This window comes from Mustela nivalis (genome assembly GCF_964662115.1).
Source record: "Mustela nivalis genome assembly, chromosome: 3".
NCBI lineage: Eukaryota > Metazoa > Chordata > Mammalia > Carnivora > Mustelidae > Mustela > Mustela nivalis.
The window spans coordinates 136,120,836-136,140,798 of NC_139022.1; the positions used below are offsets into that span (position 1 = coordinate 136,120,836).

At 44.3% G+C, this 19,963-nt stretch overlaps 1 protein-coding gene across 3 annotated transcripts in view; it reads right to left on the bottom strand.

The window, feature by feature from the left end:
* Window positions 1–3,760: 3,760 nt before the first annotated feature.
* The window catches only part of GRIA1 (glutamate ionotropic receptor AMPA type subunit 1), a 306,086-nt gene continuing 289,883 nt past the window's right edge, over window positions 3,761–19,963 (bottom strand). For all 3 annotated transcript variants that reach the window (XM_082725138.1, XM_082725137.1, XM_082725136.1), the window contains exons 15-16: window positions 14,439–14,573; window positions 3,761–6,611 (exon numbers count right to left, since the gene is read on the bottom strand). In XM_082725138.1, coding sequence (XP_082581264.1) covers window positions 6,411–6,611; window positions 14,439–14,573 — 336 coding nt within the window. In that variant the 3' untranslated portion in view covers window positions 3,761–6,410. The remainder of the gene's footprint in view (window positions 6,612–14,438; window positions 14,574–19,963) is intronic.

Here is a 19,963-nt window from a genome sequence, read left to right on the forward strand (position 1 = left end):
CCTTGACTAAATTCCTGTAACTGTTCATCTTCCCTGATGGTTCACCTGGTTTCGGATCCTTTACCCTTTTATTATTCAGCCTTGTTCTGCCATCATCCATACACAGCATGCTATTGCGATGCTCTAATTATATAAGAAAGGGTTTCTCAACCTCGGCACTATTGACATTTTGGGCAGGATAATTCGTTGTGGTGGGAGGTTGCCCTGTGTGTTGTAGGACTTGGGCAGCATCACAGGGCTTTTACTCACTAAACTCCACTAGCACCTCTCCCCCCAATTGTGGCAACAAAAAATACATCCGGACAACATCCAGACAGTGCCAGATGTCCCCGGAGGCACAAAATCTACTCTGGTTGACAATCACTGATATCAGGCTACAACTTCGAGGGAACTTAGAGACCAATTAGATATCTCCCCCATCTCTGACAAATGAGGTCACTGAGGCCCAGAGTAGGAAATATGTTGCCCAAGGGCACACCATAAATTGGCAGTGATGGAGGAAAGGGGCTTAATAATTTTTTTCAATCTTAGTCCAGTGCTTTTCTGTAATGTGGTGAAAGCTTAGGAGGCAGTCAAGTAAAGTAAAAAGGTAGTGACCTTGAAGAGAGAGAGTGGGATTGGAAGGTCAAATCATTGATTGGCTGCATGACCCTGGGTTCTGAACCTCTCTGGGTTTCTATTTCCTTTTATGCAAAAGGGTGGTGACAAGCCCCACCTCGAAGGATTACTGTGAGGACTAAATGAGATGTTTGTCCTAGCATCTTACGTGGTGTGCCTAGTGCTGAGCAAACGCCGGTTCTCTCCTCCCTTGTGGTGCTGTGAAAATGGCCAAGTGCAGTATTGAGGAGAAGTTAGAGTTGTCCCAGCAGGATTCAGAGTGCCCATGGAGGATGCGGCTGGTAGGCGGTGCTTTCCAGTGGCCTGCGTTAAAAATGCAGGTAGTAGGATTTGGTGTTTCTAATGGAAACAGCCAAGTAGTTTTCCAGTTCAGAAAATAACTGGCTGTGTTGAAACAGACTTACTTGACAAAGTTGTCCCCCCCACCCCACCACACCCTTTCCTGAGGAGGTATCTCTCCTAATTGTTATCTTATCTCTAAAGTCCTCTTTCTCTCTTCCCTCAGCAGAATGTTATGACTGACAGGCTTAAGGGATAAAGGAAGGTTTAAAGCCCAAGTCAGGGACTGTGCCTTTTCCTCCTCTTTATTAGATAAATATGATGGCATTTTCTCTTGGGACCGTGGAGATTTGATTCCATCAGGTAACCAAGGTTCTGATGTTAGTCTGGCCCTTGACAAACAGCCCTAATATAGTTCTTTGTAATTTTCAAAGATGTTTTCATGGACATTTTCTCTGTTACCCAGGCTGACAGAATTGTTGGGGTTCTCAATCCTGGCTGCACGTTATAATCACCTGAGAGTTGAAAACAAAACTAGACAACACCAGTACACCGACAGCTGTCTCAGCTCACCGACACCGTATTTGGACATGAGTCTTGGGCGTTGGTGATTTGCTTAAAGTTCTCTAGGTGATTCCAATGTGCAGGTAGGGGTCTAGGATCACTGCTTATTTTGCCACCAGATATCCTATTTCTTTGATGAGAAAAATGAGGAGTTAATTTTCTTGTCCAAGTTTGTAAAGGAAGATGGAAAAGAAGCCAAGTGTTGTGAATCCTCATCTAGGCCTTTCTGCTATAGCAAATTGCTTCTCTTATTCATGGTGTGATCTGGAAACTTCAAGAAAACAAAACATTTTTAAAAATCACAAAGCTCTGTAATAAGGTTATTTGTCAGTGGCCAGACTAACAGCAGAATGCAGGTCACCCCATGGTCAATTATCTGTAGACCCAAGGAAGAAAAGAACTCATCTGACAGAAAAGAAGGTAACTTCTTATTCAAAACCTCAATTTTCTTATCTGTAAAGTGGGGTTTACAGGAATGTACTGCCTAGACATTCTTTCCTTGAAAGAATGAATATTAGCACTTGGTAAGGAAGGAACTTGCCATTTTGTCTCTTAATTAAGATAAGTTGAGTTTTGACATTCCAGTGAAAGATACTCATCCTTACTTCTGTAGGGCATTGCTGACCCTCTGTGGGTGTATATTAGGGTGCTACTGACCAGATAACCTGAATAGGGCTATAAAAAATGCAAGATAAAGTAAGAAAAATTAGTGGATATGTATGTCAACTTTCACATTTGTGGCATCTCCTTTACAAGGGTTTGTCTCAACTCCAGGGGCAGTCTAATATACTCTGAGCATACTGTGACTGTTAGGAACTCCTTTCTGAGCAGAGGCTACGCCATTGCCCTGTACTTCCAGAATGGAAGCCAGTCTTGGCCACACAGAAATCTAGCTCTGCTTTCCCCAGGACAACCCCGAAAATCTTCTCCAGGCTGAAATCAACCATTGTGCAGGCGACCTGCTTCTCTGTCCCTTTTCCAACAGGCTTGCTGCTCCCTAACCTGGATCTGTTTTAAAGGGACTATAAGTAACTCTTCCTCCTCTTCTCCCTTTTTGTAGTCCTGTCTGGATTAGTGATCTCTCATACCCAGAAAGACAGGCTGGCTTTCCCAAAGGTGTGGCAGGTATAGCCGTAACCAGCCACCCCCGCCTCCAGTTATTTTGGCATTACAGGAAGGCAGAGAACTGTTTGCCCATTATTTTCCCAGCCGTGATGTGTCATGACCTGCTTAGGAGTAGATAGGCGATGTAAAGGCTTTGGATTTAGGCAGACCCAGTTCACATCCTGGCTCAGTCACTTCCAGGAGTGTGAGCAAGTTATGTCATCTTTTAAAGCCTGAGTTCCTCTTCCGTAAAGCCCTTCCTTAGAGGGCCACTGTCATGATATAGAAGGTATGAAGTGTGCTTGACAGAGTAAGTGGTAACCTGTGCTCTTATAGCTGTTAGGATCATTATCCTAACTACGTGAAAGTGAGGTGACCGAGATGAGTTCTCTCCACCTGTTAGCTGCTGTTAACGTGTGTCTTCATTCAGAGGCACCTGGGTGCTAGAGGTGACTGCAGGTGAGTCCAAACTTGAGCTTCACACAAGTCCATTAGCTTCTTCCCCTTCCCTCAGCCCTTTCCCACAGAGATGGTAGTTACTGCCTGAAAGGCCACAATTAGAACTTTGTTCATTTATTTGAGACCTCTGACCCTTGTTAATATGCAAAATTCCTTGGGAAAGGAAACATTTGAAGCTGTTCTTAATTATCAGTATCTAAATGTCAACCAATGTCAGATCCTTTATAGAAAGGATCTTTCACTCTTGCTGGAATGAAAGAAAAACTTACAGGCAAAAATGAGAGGGTACTGTGGGTCTGGGACCAAGACTGTGTGTTTTTAAGCAGTCTACATTGGTTTTAGTTGGAACTCTGAACATCACTGATACCTAGACTCCAGTTTGGGGGTGTCTGGAAGACCCACCCCGTGAGCCATCCAGTTCTCTAGTACTGTGACCATTGTATGTCAAACCTTGCCCCCCATGAAGGTGGAAATGTGGCCTTTGGAAACCATTATCACTTGGCTTTTTTTCTTTCCTTTTTTTTTTTTTTTTTTTGGTTATCCTATTTGAATGAATAACTCAGAGTGAACTACTTCGGCTGAAATGACTTATTTGAGAGCTGTTTATGAATCAGGAATGGTGGTTACCATTGAAAATGTACTAATCTTAGGTTCGGCAATGAGGAAATAGCATAACCTCTAGAGTTCTGGCTTCAGAAATGGCACAAAAATGGAATGGACAAATATGAAAAGTAGGTAATGGATCCACAGTGATTTAATTCTTGGTGATATTTTCATTTTATGCAAATACCAAAAGAAAAAAAAAAAACAAAAAACCCTGGCTACTTGAAAGAAAAACAGGAACCAAAATATTTAGTGTTTGATCAAGCAAAAATCTTTCACACATCTGCTAAGAGAATTAAAACAAATATAGATGTTAAATAAAAGGCCCAGGTACCAAAGAGCAAAATTTAATGAAAGCCAGAACTGTTAAGTATGGATTCCTGTTGAGAAAAATGTCAATCTCTTTCAGAGTTTTCCCATTGCTCTATTTTTAAGAAAAGTGTAGTAAAAATACATAATACAAGTTAACTTTTTTCTTGCTATTGTTTTCCCCGTCACCCCTCCATTGATAAAAACCTTCTTCCTCTAGAGTCTTGGACCCCACACAACATAGACCCTCGTTGTTAGCTTAGATGGTCTCTCTCTCTCAGATCATGTTACTGGTGAGCTCAGTGGCTGGAGAGGCATTTTACCAAAGGCAAAAGGTCTTTGAAGCATGTTGATAGTAATAAGGTTATTTCCAACTCCTCTGAAATGCACTCCCTAGTGGTGGGTCATATCAGATTCTGCAGTGGTAGGCTACGAGCTGAAAAAAATCTGGTGGGAGGGCAGGGGATGGGGACGACATCAGCTGGCAGTAGTGAAAGGTAAAGATCCATCTTGACGGTCCTGCTTCACGTACCATGCCCACACTGACACGTGAGAGACTGGACAGCACTTGAGTTGAAAGAGTGAAGAGTTTGATTTGGGGATGGTTCTTTGCTACAGGTGTTATTAGGAGAATGGGAGACACATAGAGATGGTGGGTGTCCACTGAGAGAGTCCACAGATGAAACCAGTCATGTTGCACCTACTTGTTGGTAGGCTTCCAAACCTTTTGTTCGTCAGTTGCTAATAATAACCCCTAGCAGAGAAGACTGGATAGAAGTAGGGGGTAAGGAAACAAGCCAGAACATGGTCATCAATAAAAGCTAAAGACACATGGCACACACTGAATCATGCACCTAGGAGAGTGGCTGCTGGACAGTTGGAAGCCAATTGCACCAAGAATGAGAGCTGGGATCTCCAAGAAAGCTATGTGCCAGGAACCCCACTCCCAACTAAAGTTGCAGTCAGCCTGGGCTTCTCTCCATGAACCCTGTCATTTCTCCAATCTTGCTTTAGTTCAGCTTTATAGTCACAATCATGGGCATATTGAGTCTGGTATTGGACTAATACATCCTCATTCTGTCTTAGCCAGGGGGAAGGTCAGTCTTCTTAGAAGTTGGGGTCAGTGATCTTAAGGTCCCCCAATGTCATTATCAACTTCATTCGTCTTCATGTCTTCCTTAAAGTTACTCATCCTTGGGCATTTTACTTTCTAAAGTGACAGAATGTTACCTGGCCACATGCTAAAACACTTTCAAATGGACATGAAAATCCATATTCTGTAGGTCAGCAAAACCCCAAGCTTCATATTTGGTCTCTGAATCCTAGGACAGGACACACCATGAAAAGTACTCTTGCTTATGGGCTTGCATGACGCTTCCTCTTCCAAAATTCTTCCATCCTTTATTTAGTACTTAGTTTGCATAGCATTTCCTCCTATATCAGAAGCTCTGAAGAGAGGGTCTACTCCACAGTGGGGTTCCTGCTCAGATGTCAAGCAAATGAAAAGTGAAAATCATGGACAGTATCTCCCTGGCTTTCAGCTATTTCCAAGGCTGTACTCGGTTCAGGAGGCCAATTCAGCTAGCAGAGTGCTTTTGGACTTGAGCATAGCAGAAAGACGTACTTCTCAGCACTGAGGTTGACTCTGTGAAGACAGCATACCATCCCATCTAAAGCCTGTGGGATGGCTGTTACACATTAAAGGAAGCTTTCTCTGAGCCTCCAGCAGTAACTGCTTGTGTCCTCCTCTGACCGCACATCTGCCTTTGCCCTCTCCACCACCCTTGGTCTGAACTGCTTCTCGTCCGTGTCCTCAGCTATATCAGGGCCTAGGAAGTGCCCTTCCTGGGGAAGGCAGTCCACTCCTTCAGCAGTATGCATCCTCATCCATGGCTTGCGGCTGAGAAACGGAGGGTAACTTAGAGAGCTCCAGTGGTGAATTAGTTTGAAGGTTACTTTTTTCCTTTTGCTTGCTTGTGTGGTAGAATGAACCTTTAATCTCCAATCCGAAAACCGAAGAGACGTGGTGGGGAAGGAGTTGGGAGTAAGAAGCCAGGAGGAGGAAGGGGCCTAACAGAACCTGCAAACCATGGATATTAGTAAGAAAAAAAATATCACACACAATAAGACATATTAACAACCGAATAAAAGAAAACAGTCCAGTTTCCTCATTAATGTTCCTGTGACTCCGTTTCTGAGACACAGGCCTATTAGCGTTATTCCCCCTCATTGCAGGGCACTGTTGTTCGTCATCCTCACTGAGCAAACGGAAAAGTGTGAAAGAACATCAAAAAAGGAAAAGGGACAGCAAAATGATTTTTCAATTCTTCAGGAAATTCTGTTGAATCATCTTCCTTGTGGTCATGGTGGTTGGTGGCGGTTGCGTTTCATTTTATTGTTTTTGGCACTGAAGGGTTTGGGATGGAACTGGGGGAGCTTGAGCGTGCTCCCCAAGGGGTCTCCATCTGCTCCAGTTACAATCCCGTGGCTCCCAAGGGCATCCCTGAACTGTGGCTCATGCAGGGAATTGACTGCATGGACTTGGGGAAGTCGTGGCTGACTACCCGGCCGTTTTCTCCACTCCCGCCACCGCTGGCTCCTGCCCCACTGTTACGTGGGAGCGTCGATGTCCGTATGGCTTCATTGATGGATTGCTGTGGGATCAAACAGAAACCCTTTTCAGGAGGACCGGGGGTTCTTCCCCAGGTCCTTGGCAGTGATTGGCAAGGAGAATGAGTCAATGCTGGCCTTAAAATCTCACCCTACTTCTCCTCCCCATCCGCCTTTTCTCCTTAACTTGAATGCTAACCTTGGCTTCCCACAAAGTCCCAAAACTGCTGAGTGGCTCTGGAGGAGTCTAATCTCCTTTCTGGATCTCTCGTTCTTTCTGTGCAGTGAGGTGTGTTGGACTGGGTGGTCACTAAGATCCTTTCTAGCTCTTATATTCTATGATTTCTAAAGATGGACTATGTCCATGGTAGTATTAAGGATAATAAATATTGCAATATTACCAAGTGGAAAAGTTGAGTAAACTTGGCATTTTAGTTTTGGTTCTGACATCAACTAGTTGTATGGCCTTGCACGTACCTCCTTACCTGTCTAGACTTTTAAATCTCCATGTTTGTAAAATGTGATTATCTACGCATCTGCAGAATTTTATTAGCAAGAACAGTGCTACTGCATGAAAAATTATTTGAAATTTTTTAAAAGAAGTGTGTTATCATTAAAATTTAAAACTACCTCTGCTTTACTTCAGGAAAAATCCTATCCTACCTTTAGTAGCATGCATAATGGGAATGGAGGACTTATTTGACTAATATTCAAAATGTAATTGGAAAGAAGCATGGGCTAAGGGAAAGAATACATTCCAAAGATCATTATCTGCATGTCAGCTGTTTCCCCAGCAGCACATGTATAATCTGACTTCCAGACTGACACATCAAATCAGTGCTGCTAAGCTTGGGATTTCCAGAATATTAGAATTCTAGATATGAAAAGGACTTCAGTGATCACCCTGGGATCAGACGGGTGAGGTGGAATGTTCAAGACCACAACCTGGAATTAGAACCATATTAGATAAGAGGAAGGGTTCTGTTCTGAGTTCCTTTGGAGAAAGAAGCTTCATGACATGAAATCCAAACCCTTCTCTCTTCCTGTCATTTCTAATCTCCTATTAAGTGATACCATAGAATTTTTGGCTTCTTGGGGATCAACATAAAGAAGAATTATCTATGAGTTGAGAGTTTTCTGAGACCAATCCTACTGATCCTTCAAGCTAATTCGGTTCTCACCTACTTCTTGAAGACATTCTAGGTTGTACTAGCAAGTATTTGGCCCCTCGCCCCCACCCAGCCTCGGTGCTCCTACATTATATGTGCTTTTATAATGGTTCTGCTTCTGCTGATGTAGGTTTTGTCTTCTTTAAGAGAGCTCTCTGGAAGAAGGCAAGGTTCATTTCTTCCTATTCCTTAGCAGTCTCCTATAGTGTCCAGTATATAGATGTTTAATAGATATTTTAAATTTGTCTTTAAAAAGCCAACCACCTTGGACCCTTCTCAAAAAGTTTATGTGCTTTCTCCTTTGCATATTGCTATGATTCTAGCCATCAGAGAAGTCAGTCAATCTCTGGTGGCCAGACAGACTTAAACAGTAGTTTGACCTAATTTTTGTTTCTATTGTACTATGCTGAGAGTCTCCTCTTACTACCGGCTGTTCTGATAATGTTTTTAAGGGTTCTTTTTGAAATTCCTGATTCAGACAGATTTGCCCCAAAGGATGCTCTGCCCATACTGGCTCTGCCTTCTCAAACCTCCAGTCTTGATTTATTTACATTCTGTTTTCATTGTCTTCCACTCAAAAGGAAGTATGACCTTGATTGCATTCTTCTAAGTGAAGGCCAAATAAATATGACTGTGATGCTCTATGGGGGAAAGGTGAAAAGAAAACCCAAGGAATTAATGGTTACTGGTTCTCACTTGTGTGTGAGGGAAGTATGGAACCTTCTGTGGATTAGCCTGGAATGTTTATCTTCTATGATTTTTTTTTCTGCTACATCCCTTTATTAGAAAATAAAGTTTAAAGCTCACACAGATCACCTCGGGCTTTGTTTTTCAAAAGGTCTCATATATACCCATAATATTTCATTGCAATTGGTGGTATTTGATGAATTTATCTTAAGGAGAAGATTGGTGGCAGATCAGTATTGTTCTGATATAACTTAGCCGGGCATGTAGCTAAAACCCTCCAAACTTACACCACTCAGAAGTGGTTTTCCAGGAAGCTGAGGGCTTCTCTGTGGTCAATGACTCCATCCTCCCATCGACAATGAGTGCTACCTTCTTATTGGCTTCCTTTCTAACACATTTATGGGATCTTAGGAGAAGAGATGAATAGAGTCAAAACTTGGGAGTGGAAAGCAATGCTAAAAATGACTAAATCATTAATTCCCAGATTTGACTGCACATTGGAGTTCTCTGGGGGGTTCTGAGGGAAACACATTGATGTCCGAGACATACCCTCCAGGGTGCTGACTTACTAAGTGTAGTGTATGGCCTGGCCTGAACATCTGGATTTTTGAAAACTCTTCAGGTAATTCTAATATGCAAACAAGGTTGGTATTTATATCCTTCACTCTACAGAGAAACTGAGCACTTATGTTGACTGATTTAAGGTTAGAGTTATCTGTCCCCTAAAGCCAAAGCAGATGATGTCCTAACTGTGCCCGCTGTAGCTAAGCTGTCATAGGCTCATATCATTCTTCCCCTTGCTTCTGCGAAATGCAGTTCTCCCTTGTCCATCCTTGACATACCAGCCATTCTTAAAGTTCATCTTTACAGTATGTTTGAGGCTGATGCTCAGGGAGAAAAGTGTGAGTCAAAAGTCCAGCCTCAAAGTCCCCCAAGTTGTCTCTTCAGAGACTCATTTTTCTGTGATTATATCCTAACTTTTCAACCAGTTGCTTTTCTAAGAAAAGTCTCCCAGCCACTGCCCATCCTAGAACACCCTAATGAGAGCTCAGACCTTAGTGATGACCTCCTACTAGCACACGTGCTATGAGCCAGAGTGACTGCCCGGTGCAGAGGATGCACCCCACATTCCAAGTCTCCCAGCTGGTTGATGATTCCAGGGAAGCATGCAAACCTCAGCTGCTGTGGCTTAACCACATCTTGTGTCATACACACAAATGTTTCTACAGGGAGCTAAGTTTTAGTTTAGTTTTAGTTTCTACAGGGAGCTAAGTGGGCAGTAATATAGACCCTGGTTATCTTTGATATCAGCTAAGGACTCAGTTCTGGTCTTTTTCCCCAGGTAGAGGAGAGGCACTGAGGATCTGAGACTTCAGTCTGGACTGTGTCTTGGGTTGTGTATTTTTGCTACTATATGACCATTCAGATTCTGCTCAATGGAAAAGTTGTCTGAAGTCCCTCCCTGAGTCCCCAACTCTCATGTTCTTCCCACAGTCTTCCTGGGCCCTGGTCATCCTGGACTTCTTCCCATTTCTGGGCAAAAGTTGTAGTCTTTGGGTCTCTGATACATGTGCATCCTTTGCAGGCAACTCTTTCCCCCTGGTTAATTCCTTCCACATTTCAACTCTGCTGGACATCAGTTTCTCAGGGGAACCCCTGTGACCTGTCCCAACCCTCAATCCCCGATCAGGACTTGACAGCGCCAGCATTTTTGTTCAAACCCTCATTGAACATGTAAACGTATACATATTTTTTTCTGTCTTCCCATCACACTTGTAGTTTCCTGAGAACAGAAGCTATGTCTGTTTTGTTCCTGACTGTGTCCCCAGTGCTGAGCAATGCCTAGCATACAGTGGTGCTCAGTATGTCTTTGTGGAAGGAATGCCTCCAGGGTGCCTTCCCACTCTGCCTGTGACACCTGCTGTGTGTCTTGCTTGTGTGACTTGTCAAAAGGGAAAGGGACTCAACAACACACAGGCAAAAGATGACCTATAATGGATGGCCTCAACAACTCCATGAGGAAAACCTAAGGATAGGGCTGCGTCTTATTTGTCTATTCACTGTGACTGCTGCTGGAGGAGACACATAGTAGGTATTCCTGTGTTGGAAGTCCAATTCTGTTTGTCCAGATGCTAGCTTGTGTGACCTTCCTAGGACAAGCTCCTTAGGTTCTCTGAACCCCTATTTCTTCATCTGTAGAACTGCAAGCCCAACACGTTACCGGGCTAATAAAACTGTATATAGGGGCACCTGGGTCGCTCAATGGGTTAAAGCCTCTGCCTTCATCTCAGGTCATGATCCAGGGTCCTGGGATTGAGCCCCACATGGGGCTCTCTGCTCAGTGGGAAGCCTGCTTCCCCCTCTCTCTCTGCCTTCCTCTCTGCAGAAGAAATAAAATCTTAAAAAAATAAATCTTAAAATAAAATCTTAAAAAAATGTATATAAAGCACTCTGAACATGGAAGTTACTAAAAACATGTCTTCTTCCTGTCTTTTCCTCCTTCTTCCCCTTTTCTACTCCCTTCCTTTCTTTTTTCTCTCTTCCATGCACAGCGAGGAAGGGCTCCCTAACTACTGTTGAGAAATTAGGGCTTGGCCCTGAACTATGTTTAGAGGCTCAAAGCCTTAAAGTTGGCCAAACACTGTGATCAAGGAAAGGAATAAGAGGGAAGATTCTTTTTTTTTTTTTTTAACATTTGTGCAAGGTTCTGACTAAAGGCCCATGACACTGTTAACAGGGCCCTTTGTGTGAGGTGGAGACCCCATGTCTGTAAAGAGTTAACTGCCTCTGGGTAAGGCTAATCACAGAATAATAAAGAAAATTGCAAAGCTGTGAAGTCTGAGAGGCAAGTAGATGGTATTTTACTTTTCTCCTTTGGATAAGAGAGAAGTTGATGGAGCTTCAAAAATGAAGGGTTGGGTTGATCAATAAAGACAGTAGAAGCATCTTTTCTGCATCTTTTTGGAAGACTTAAAATTCTATGAGGAGCCTTGGTGAATTGGGCTGAAATTGTGCCAACCAGTGGAATTAACTATAAAAGATCATGGCGGAAGACCTTGGATGAATGATTCTAAGAGATCCTGGCATTTGTTTCTGAGAAATTCAACATCTTTGTAAAGGTGAGGGTACCAATGTCCCCAAGAAGTTCTGACCTGACTCAGTGGCCTCCTCTAAGTATTGTCTTAACCTGAATGTTGTGACTTCGGTGGTAAAAGTCATTTGTCTAGTTTTAAGAGGATCCTAGTCTTGAGCCACCCTGGTACCATTACCTGACACCGACCATGATTAGTGGGACATGGTAATCCCATAGAAAGGGCCAGAAGTCTAAGCACTTCCTGCTTGGTGGATGCCCGCTCTCATCAGATTTTATGAGCACAGATAGAGCCAGAACGAGCTAGGATGATGTTGTCTGTGCTTCTAGGCTGGGTGGTCTTGATGGTTGTAGTTGCTTACTCAGCAGTTCTCCTACATGAATCACCTCAGCCTTGAGATTTTCTCTTTAGGGTACAATTCCACATTAATTTTACTAATAGTTATCCTATGTGTGTGGGATGTCCAAAGAGAAATTAGACACAGCTTCTTACCTTCAGGAACTTACAAACTATATAGCTCAAAAAACCTAGGACCTGTAAGTAGGGGCAATAAAAGAAGTCTTAAAAAGACTGTGGCTGGTCATTAATAAGAAATATTATAAATCCTAGTTATCATTGTTAGTATTGTTATTTACTGAGAGCTTATCATGACTCAGGCATTTTGCCAACCCCTTTGTATTTTTCAAAGAAAGCTCACACCAATTTTAGGAGATATGTATTGCCACTAGCTCCATTTTGCAGAAAATGAGGCTCAGAGAGCTACTGGAACTTGTCCCAGATGACACAGTTAACAAATGAAGCAGGCAGGGTTTATGCTCAGACACTCAGTCTCTATAGAGTCCGTGCTTCAGACCACCACATGCACTGTGCTCTAGGGAGGCAGTGAGAAGGAGATACTGCATTGTGGACTGGGCCAATCCTGGGCCCTTGGTTTGGGTCACAGTCTATGTGGAAGGTTTTGGAGGGTTGTAAAAATTGTAGCCCACCTAGCTCTTTCTCTGTTCCACTCTTTGCCTCCAGAGTGGCCTTTCCTCACTTTGGAGGGTAAGGTATGAGAATATTTAGGTTGAGGTTTTAGATGGAATGGGCAAAGAAATCTTTGTTTAGGTTCTAGGAGACCTCGTTGTGTTTGTCAAGCTTCTTGGAGGTCTACCCTAGGTTTAGAATTTGAGGCCCATGCTTTTGCTCTGCTTTGTCCTTTCTGAGAAGATCTGGTAGTGGGTGAGCTGGTCAAGGGCAGGAATGAGGTGTTCCTAGGTCCCCTGGTTAAATACCATCATACTACCATCCCTTAATTGTTCCATTGTTATTGTATCTTAGTTAAATTGCCTTTTAAATGGACCCTGTGGGCAGAAGATGGAGAGAGAGATTAGCCTGCATTAAGGCACATGGGTGGGAAGCACGAGGTGGGTGGCTGTTGTGCGTAGTATGTAAGGAAAGCAGATTGTTGGGGAGGGGAAAGTAGGCTGGAACCATGATGTGGAAACGTTGAATGCCAGGACAGAAGGTCTGAATGGCAGGACATAAGGCGCTCCTCCTCCAACTCCTACTCTCTGTGTACAGAACCGAATATAGAGTTTCCAAACAGGGGAAGCAAGTGTCCAGCCATGTCTTCTCCAAGAGTGACCCTGGAGATATGTGTAGGGCTGTTGCCCCAAGGCAGGGAGAGGCTAGGCAGGAGGCTGTAGTCGTGACTCCGCAGTAGGTATACTGAGCTTCTGTGGACTTCTTAGGGCCCATTCTAGGAGAGCAAATCCTACCAGTGAATCTTCCTAGTCTAGTCAAGCCAATGTCACAGCCCTAGGGGTACATTGCTCAGAGTGACTGTGTTTTCTCTCTACCTTCATTGGTCTGAGTCCCACTCATCTTTCCTCTTAATTTTTGCCTCATCCCGGAAGCCTTCTCTAATTCCCTCCTCTGTATTCCTATTGACCTTCCTATTTATAAGTTGCTTCACTGAGTAATTTTTCTGAGTGGTTTTTTGTTGAAAGTGCCGATGGTCACAGATCGCATCTCAGTCCTGTCTCGTCGTGATGTCTTGCTCATGGTGTTGCTCACATAATTCATACTTGCAGAAATATTTTCTTATTGAAGCTAAATGAGGAAGTGTGAGGGGTCTTGAAGGCTTTTTTTTTCTAAATTCTCTTTGAGGACTGGAATCTCTGTCCTCCCCAAGGGTTACTCTTCCTCTACTTGTACACCTCCTGTGATGGGATGCTTGCTATTTAGTGGGACAGTCCATCCTATTTTGTGGTGGCTCTGAAAGAAAAGTTGATCTCACTGTGTTAACATCTATTCTCCATAGCTTTTCATCATTAGTTCTTGTGTACACTTTGGGACCCCATAGAACTTGTCTATTTTTTTCTACCTGAAAAGTCTTCATATTTTTATAGACAGGTCTCATATCCTTCCTAATTCTTCTCTTCTCTGGTTATATGCCTTCAGCTATATTTGATGTGGTTTGGGGTCATCTAGCTAATTTGCTTAATCTTCTTTGCCAAAATCTGTATCACAGTTCAGTGGCTAAGAAAAGACCTAATTCACTAAGCATGGCAAGATTATCTATCTTGCAGAAGGTAGATACCCTCTTCCCCTATTTTGGGAGCTATACTTCTGTTAATGCAACCTCAGGGAGAATCTACTTCTGTTGCAGCCACTCTTGCCTCACACTGTGTTGACTGTCCACTTGGACTCCTAAGTTTTAAACTCACCACCCCATCTCTGGCGGCTGCAGTGCTTTCCCAGACCTGACACATCCCATCTTCCTTCCTTTCTCATAAGCTGTCCTCTTTCTTGTCACCTTCCTCATCACAGATTTCTGCCCTTTGCCTCAAACGGACCTCAACCTCCCATCACTCCCCACCCTTTCTAGTACAGGGACTCCCAGGAAACCCAGTGATATCACAGAATGGGGTAGGAAAAAGGCCTGGGGAGACGATGCCACCTTCATCCGCTTGGATTCACTACGGGATTTGTAGCAGAACTCGATTAAGGCAACCAGCATGGCTAGTCCAAGTCCCCCGATCAGGATGTAGAACACGCCTGCCACATTGCTGAGGCTCAGGGCGCTCGTCTTGTCCTAGGAAGAGGAGGAGGGAAGGGGGGAGGGGAAAGAGCAAAGTGAGCCAGAAGGCTAGAGAGCATCTAAGCAACAGCATTTGTACACACAGACACTCAACCCCATCACCCTTTTTAACCTTCAAAATAATCGGAGAGGCTTTTTATTCATTGACAGAGAGCTGAATACCCCTAGAAGTGTGTGTGTGTGTGTGTAACAATATCCCAAAGCATCCCTGATTATGTTTAATTTATAATTACATTTCCCTCCCTCCTCAGTGCCTGTTCTGGGGCAGGAGACACCACAAATTCAGGGCAGATTCTGTCAAAATCTGCATCCTTGAGCTTATTACCCTATTCTTTCAGACAACGTGTGCCTTCCTTTTCAGCTCAGTTCCTGTCCCCAAGCCTTCTGTTGTGCAAAGCCTCAGCTTTGCCTGTTGTTTATGTCTCGGAGTGTTTTTCTGAGTTGGCACTTAAAATGAACTTTTCCCTAGATGTACCTATAATTTCAATTTAATAAGGCAGTCGTCCCCCACATAATAAAGACCAATCAATATATACCTTTAACTTACTGATCTGAGGCCCGTCTAAGGACAAAGGAAACTGGGGGGCTTGGAACAGTAAAATGGCCCTGAGATAGAAAAATGGCTCTGTTAAATCCTAATAATTATGCTTAATTGGTGTCATTTTTCTGTTGGAGGTGTTTGCTAAAAGACACTGTAGGCAGATGCAGGTAGCTGAATTTAGAAATCTCTGTTCCCTCTGGTAAAAGATCTTGCACTTGTTCTGGATGAGCAGAATTGTGGAGCAGAAGTGTTTAATTCCTAGGGCTGGAGAACAAGTTCCCATCTCCAGGAGTTGGTGGACAGAGCTCACTTTGTGGAGCCTGAGAAAGACCATCAGTCTGCTGAGACTGTCCCTGCATTCTGTCACCTCCAGTTGGGTACAAAACTGGGAGACTGAGGGGACTGGGGACTGTTCCCAAGTGGTAAGAACAACTGAAGGAAACTGGTGGTCATGGTGGGAGTACCAGCTCAGACAGAGAGCAGGGAAACCGCTCAATAACATTCTTGACATGGGCAAGTGAACATCTTTAATTTATATCTTTAACTCTTGGAAGAATACTCATCCTCAGATGTCATGGTGGCACTAACATCTTTGCTTATATTGTTTGCAGATACAACAAGTTTCTCATTGAATTAAAACAAAATGCACACCTCCACTGGCACAGATACCCGCCACGGTTGGTTAGTTGGTGGCACAGGATAGGATATAGCTTTTAGGTCTCTGCATGGGCTCTTTTTCAAGTGAGGAGGGAGGCAAGTCCCACAAAGGGTGAACAGTCTTGCCCCAGGGACTCCTTTGACATCTGCCTATTGGAATCTGGACATGTGAAAAGGGTTTTGTTAATGACTAAGTCAGTGGGCTCTCCCCTAGTTCTACTTGGTGCATTGTACAGGATTCAGCAGGGCTGGGCTTGGGGACCACAGCTGGCAAATAGCAGCATGCCTTCTCACCCCAGAAGCAGCCTTGGCTAGCAGAGCTGTAGGATTATCTAAAGCACACCCCTTTGGTGGCTTCCTGTATTGCTAAAGCAGATGGCTCTTGAATATGGGTTACACTTGGCAAGGCATATCCTGGCTTGGGAAGCAATGGAAATGATTATTCCAAGGGGTAGAATTTCTCCTGCTTTGGTATAATGGCCTGATAAGGGATATGTGCAAAAATGAGTTTGGTGCTTGGTTCAAGAGTTGGCGGAACAAGTAAATTCCCACTTGGCGTTATTTTTCAGAACACTCAAAATGTCTCCCTGTTGGTTGTTCAGGAAGTCTGCCATTCTGCTTCTGGAGAGTCATGCTTCGGAGGCCTTGGAGGATTTATGGTTAGTAGAAGTTCTAATAAAATTCTTCTGCATGGAACAAAAGAAGTAAAAAAAACAAAAACAAAAACAAAAACAAAAACCCAATGACCAGGCTCTTCTGTGTGGACAGGGCTAGGAGTGTGGTGGGGAGGCATGTTAATGCATCACCAGTTCACTCCTTAAAAAAGAGTAGTAGACAGTGAGGCTCCGAGGGAGTGGATGGGGAACAGGCTTGGGGGAAGGTGGTACACAAAAAGCTAGGAGAAGAGAAATGAGGTCCTTCACATGCTGATCAGACTTTCAGTAACTGTAGTGCAACTTGCTTCCTTGGTCACCAACACTTTCTGTTTTCTTCCTCATGGGTTTTTTCAAGTTTACACCTTGGTTGAGGATTGCCTTCAAGGATAACGGAGTGGAAGGCTTTGTTTGTTTGCTTGTTTGTTACTATCTTCAAAAAACCCCTAAGAGGGCATCTACCTCTTTGACCATAGATGGTGGGATGTCTACTTCTGGTATGCCTGGGAAGGAAGCAGTCAGATCTTCATATGAAAGTAGGGAGAGGGGCATATTCTATGTAACCATTGAAGAAGGAACATCTAGTGACCAAGTATCTCACTGTGTCTGAGGTGGAGAGCATCCTTCACTTCTGAAGGTCTCTGGCCCATAGAGGTGGCAATATACGTGTGTTGGGGGACACATCCCATACAAACAAAGAGGGCAGCCAGATGGTATGGGGACAGCCACCTCTTGCAGGACACACAGTGCCAAAATAATTCTTTAGTGGTAGGGATGAGGGAAGACCTCTGGAATCAAGGGGGCACATGGACCCTATCACTACCAATATCAGAAAGCACACTTGGACGCAGCCTAACTATCTAAAGCTGCTGTACTCTGATAGGGCGGGGAAAGAGATGCTAGGGTTGCTCTCTTCTTAACTCACATAGTTGAGGAGTTTACTTTTAGGCAAGGTTTTATGGTTTCCCTTATGCGTGCTATTTGCTTTTTAAGAATGCTAACTTTGATTTTTTTTTTTTTAAAGGGCCCTAAGGCCATGGTCTACTGTTCAGTAGCTATTACTGACTCTCTCGGACTCACTCTCAGAATATGGGGCAGGGTTAAACATCCATTTAAGTACCAGAGCTCTGATTCCTCCCCTGGCCCATAGCGTCCATATAAGAGGACACGTGTCCCTGTGGACTTGTGTTCATGTTTCCTGGGCAAACAGCGAGCTTCCCAGCTGTGGCAAGGGAGAGGGGAAAGATAGAACCCGAGTCTTCTGAGCACCCTTCTGGAGGACGCCATTCTCCTCCCATGCCATAACAGCTGTGCTCCCAAAAGCCAGGCAGCTTGTTGGTGGGAGTAAAAAAGTCACAACTTGTCTTCTGGCAGGAGGGAGAGAAAAGAGTGACAGCACTGAGAAGAATGACAGGTGAAAAGAAAAACAACAACAAAAAAATCCATCTTTCAGAATTGTTGGGCTAGTCATCTTGGTGATGACCACCCCCTGCCCAGTCTGTCCCTCTTAGCCTGTTGTGTTGAATTGCCATCTCCCCCATGTGGAAGGGAGATGTTTTATTTTTTCACATTTTTTCTTCCTCTTCCCACATAATGGGGGACCGTCCCAGGCTCCCTCTGTGTTTCTGAGCCAATTTCTCTTCCAAGATTGTGGGGCTGGCCTGAGTCAAAGAGGTTTGAGCCAGGCATGAGCAGGAAAAGACTTGAAGTAGGAAGTTCCAGGGAGAAGCCAAGGCCTTTGGCTGTAGGACCAGCCCCTCCCACGGAGACTGGTGCAGTCCATCATGCAGGGCTTGCTGAATCTGGACCAAGCTTCAGGTTTCTCAAACTGCTTCCACTCCTCCTTACCTTCCTGTTAAGACTGAGAACTCTTACAAAGCAAAGGCTACAGCTCCTGCTCTCTTTCCATTCTGTTGTAGGGATTGCACACATTTTCTGATGTCTGTACGGCTGGACTTTTAGGGGATGCCTGCAAATGTTTCACATGCTGAATCTGTGACCTGACTTGCCTTTCAGGGCCATGAGAAAAGTCCAGCCCATTTTCTATCTACCAGCCTTTCTGCTCTAGTAGACTTTCACTTGTGTTTTCCCAGAACTTAGATTTTTAGCCCATGAGCAGTTTTCCTGAGGGCTGGTGATTTCCTAGGAATACAGACTTAGTGGTTGGCTAGGTACACTCACTAGCCAGGACCAAAGTTTGGAAGCGATGGGAAGGTGGATTTGATTCAGCTAAAGGAAGACATTTTGATTCAACAGAATTGTCCAAAGGTGCCACACCCTGTCATGGGCGGTGGTGAGCACATCAAACTTGGATGTATTTAGAAAGAAACTGATGAGATCCTGTAAGGGATTTGAGCACTGGACAGAGAGTTAGATGGAGTGACCTTTGACATGTGCCCCAACCCCAAGAGATCTGAGGAATCTAAGGAGTTCCTAGAGGGCCTGGGATCATGCCGTTTATAAATTTTCCCCAGAGACTAACCCCTTTAGGGGTGCAAAAAGGGAATTCAGTGCTAATTGGCGACTTCTGCTGTTCCATTTCAAATCTAGGCCAGTTCCCTAGCCCGAGTATTTTCCCAAAGAACAACACAGGATGAGAATTGGCCCACTGTCCTAATAATTGGCAAGGCAAATGCTGGGAAAGTAAGGGTGTGGGGGCGGCTCTTCTCAGCAGTGTGTGCTCAGGGACCAGCTGCTGTACAATGCACCACAGAACATCCTGAGTTGAAACAAATCTCAAGGAGACAGTATGGGTTGTGGAGGGGAGCCCAAGGGCTAGCTGAGGCCAAGGCCTCTTCCAGAGTGGGAGGAATTTTCCAAAACAGAGGCACTAGTCTGTGGGTAAAGTGGGCATCCCCATAGGAGGCCTTCACTGTGAGCAGAATATCTGTCTGGAATATGCATTGGAGAGCAGAGGTCTGTGTGTTGGAGGAAAATGGAGCTTTCTGTCCCCAGAGGTTCTCCTGGCTCCTGGCCCCAAAGAAAGAGTTTTAAAGGAAAAATCTTTGTTTCTGTCTAGTCCCTTCTCCTAGGGCAATGATGAGAGACTTAAGCTCTGTGGTTTAGGGGCACTGGGGAGGGCCACATTCAACCTCTGATCTGGGTAACTGCTGTGTGTTAGACCTGTCATCTTGGAATACATGCAACTCCCATGAGATTCGTGCTGAAGTCACTGGTTCTTTCTAGGCCATTTCCTGTGCTGCTTTAGAGAGGCTGGGAATACTGACCCTCAGCAGGATTCTAGCTGGAGCCAGAAGCCTCCAGGTTTGGGGGAGATGAAATGACTTCTGCATCTCTTTGTCTCAAGGATATTTTCCCCACCCATGTCCCTCTTACAGTGCCTCTCGGGGGTGTCTGGTGCAGAAGCCTATAGTGGGTAGGTTGAGTGACTGAGTGAAGCGAAGCTTCACTTTCTGATTCCCAGGTCTTTCAAGGTGGCCAGTGTTCTTTACCTGAGGGGGCAGGTGGAAGAGTTTGCACACAGTGCAAGGACAGAGTTGGCAGTTTGCCTTCCTTTGGCTTCCAGGCCTTGC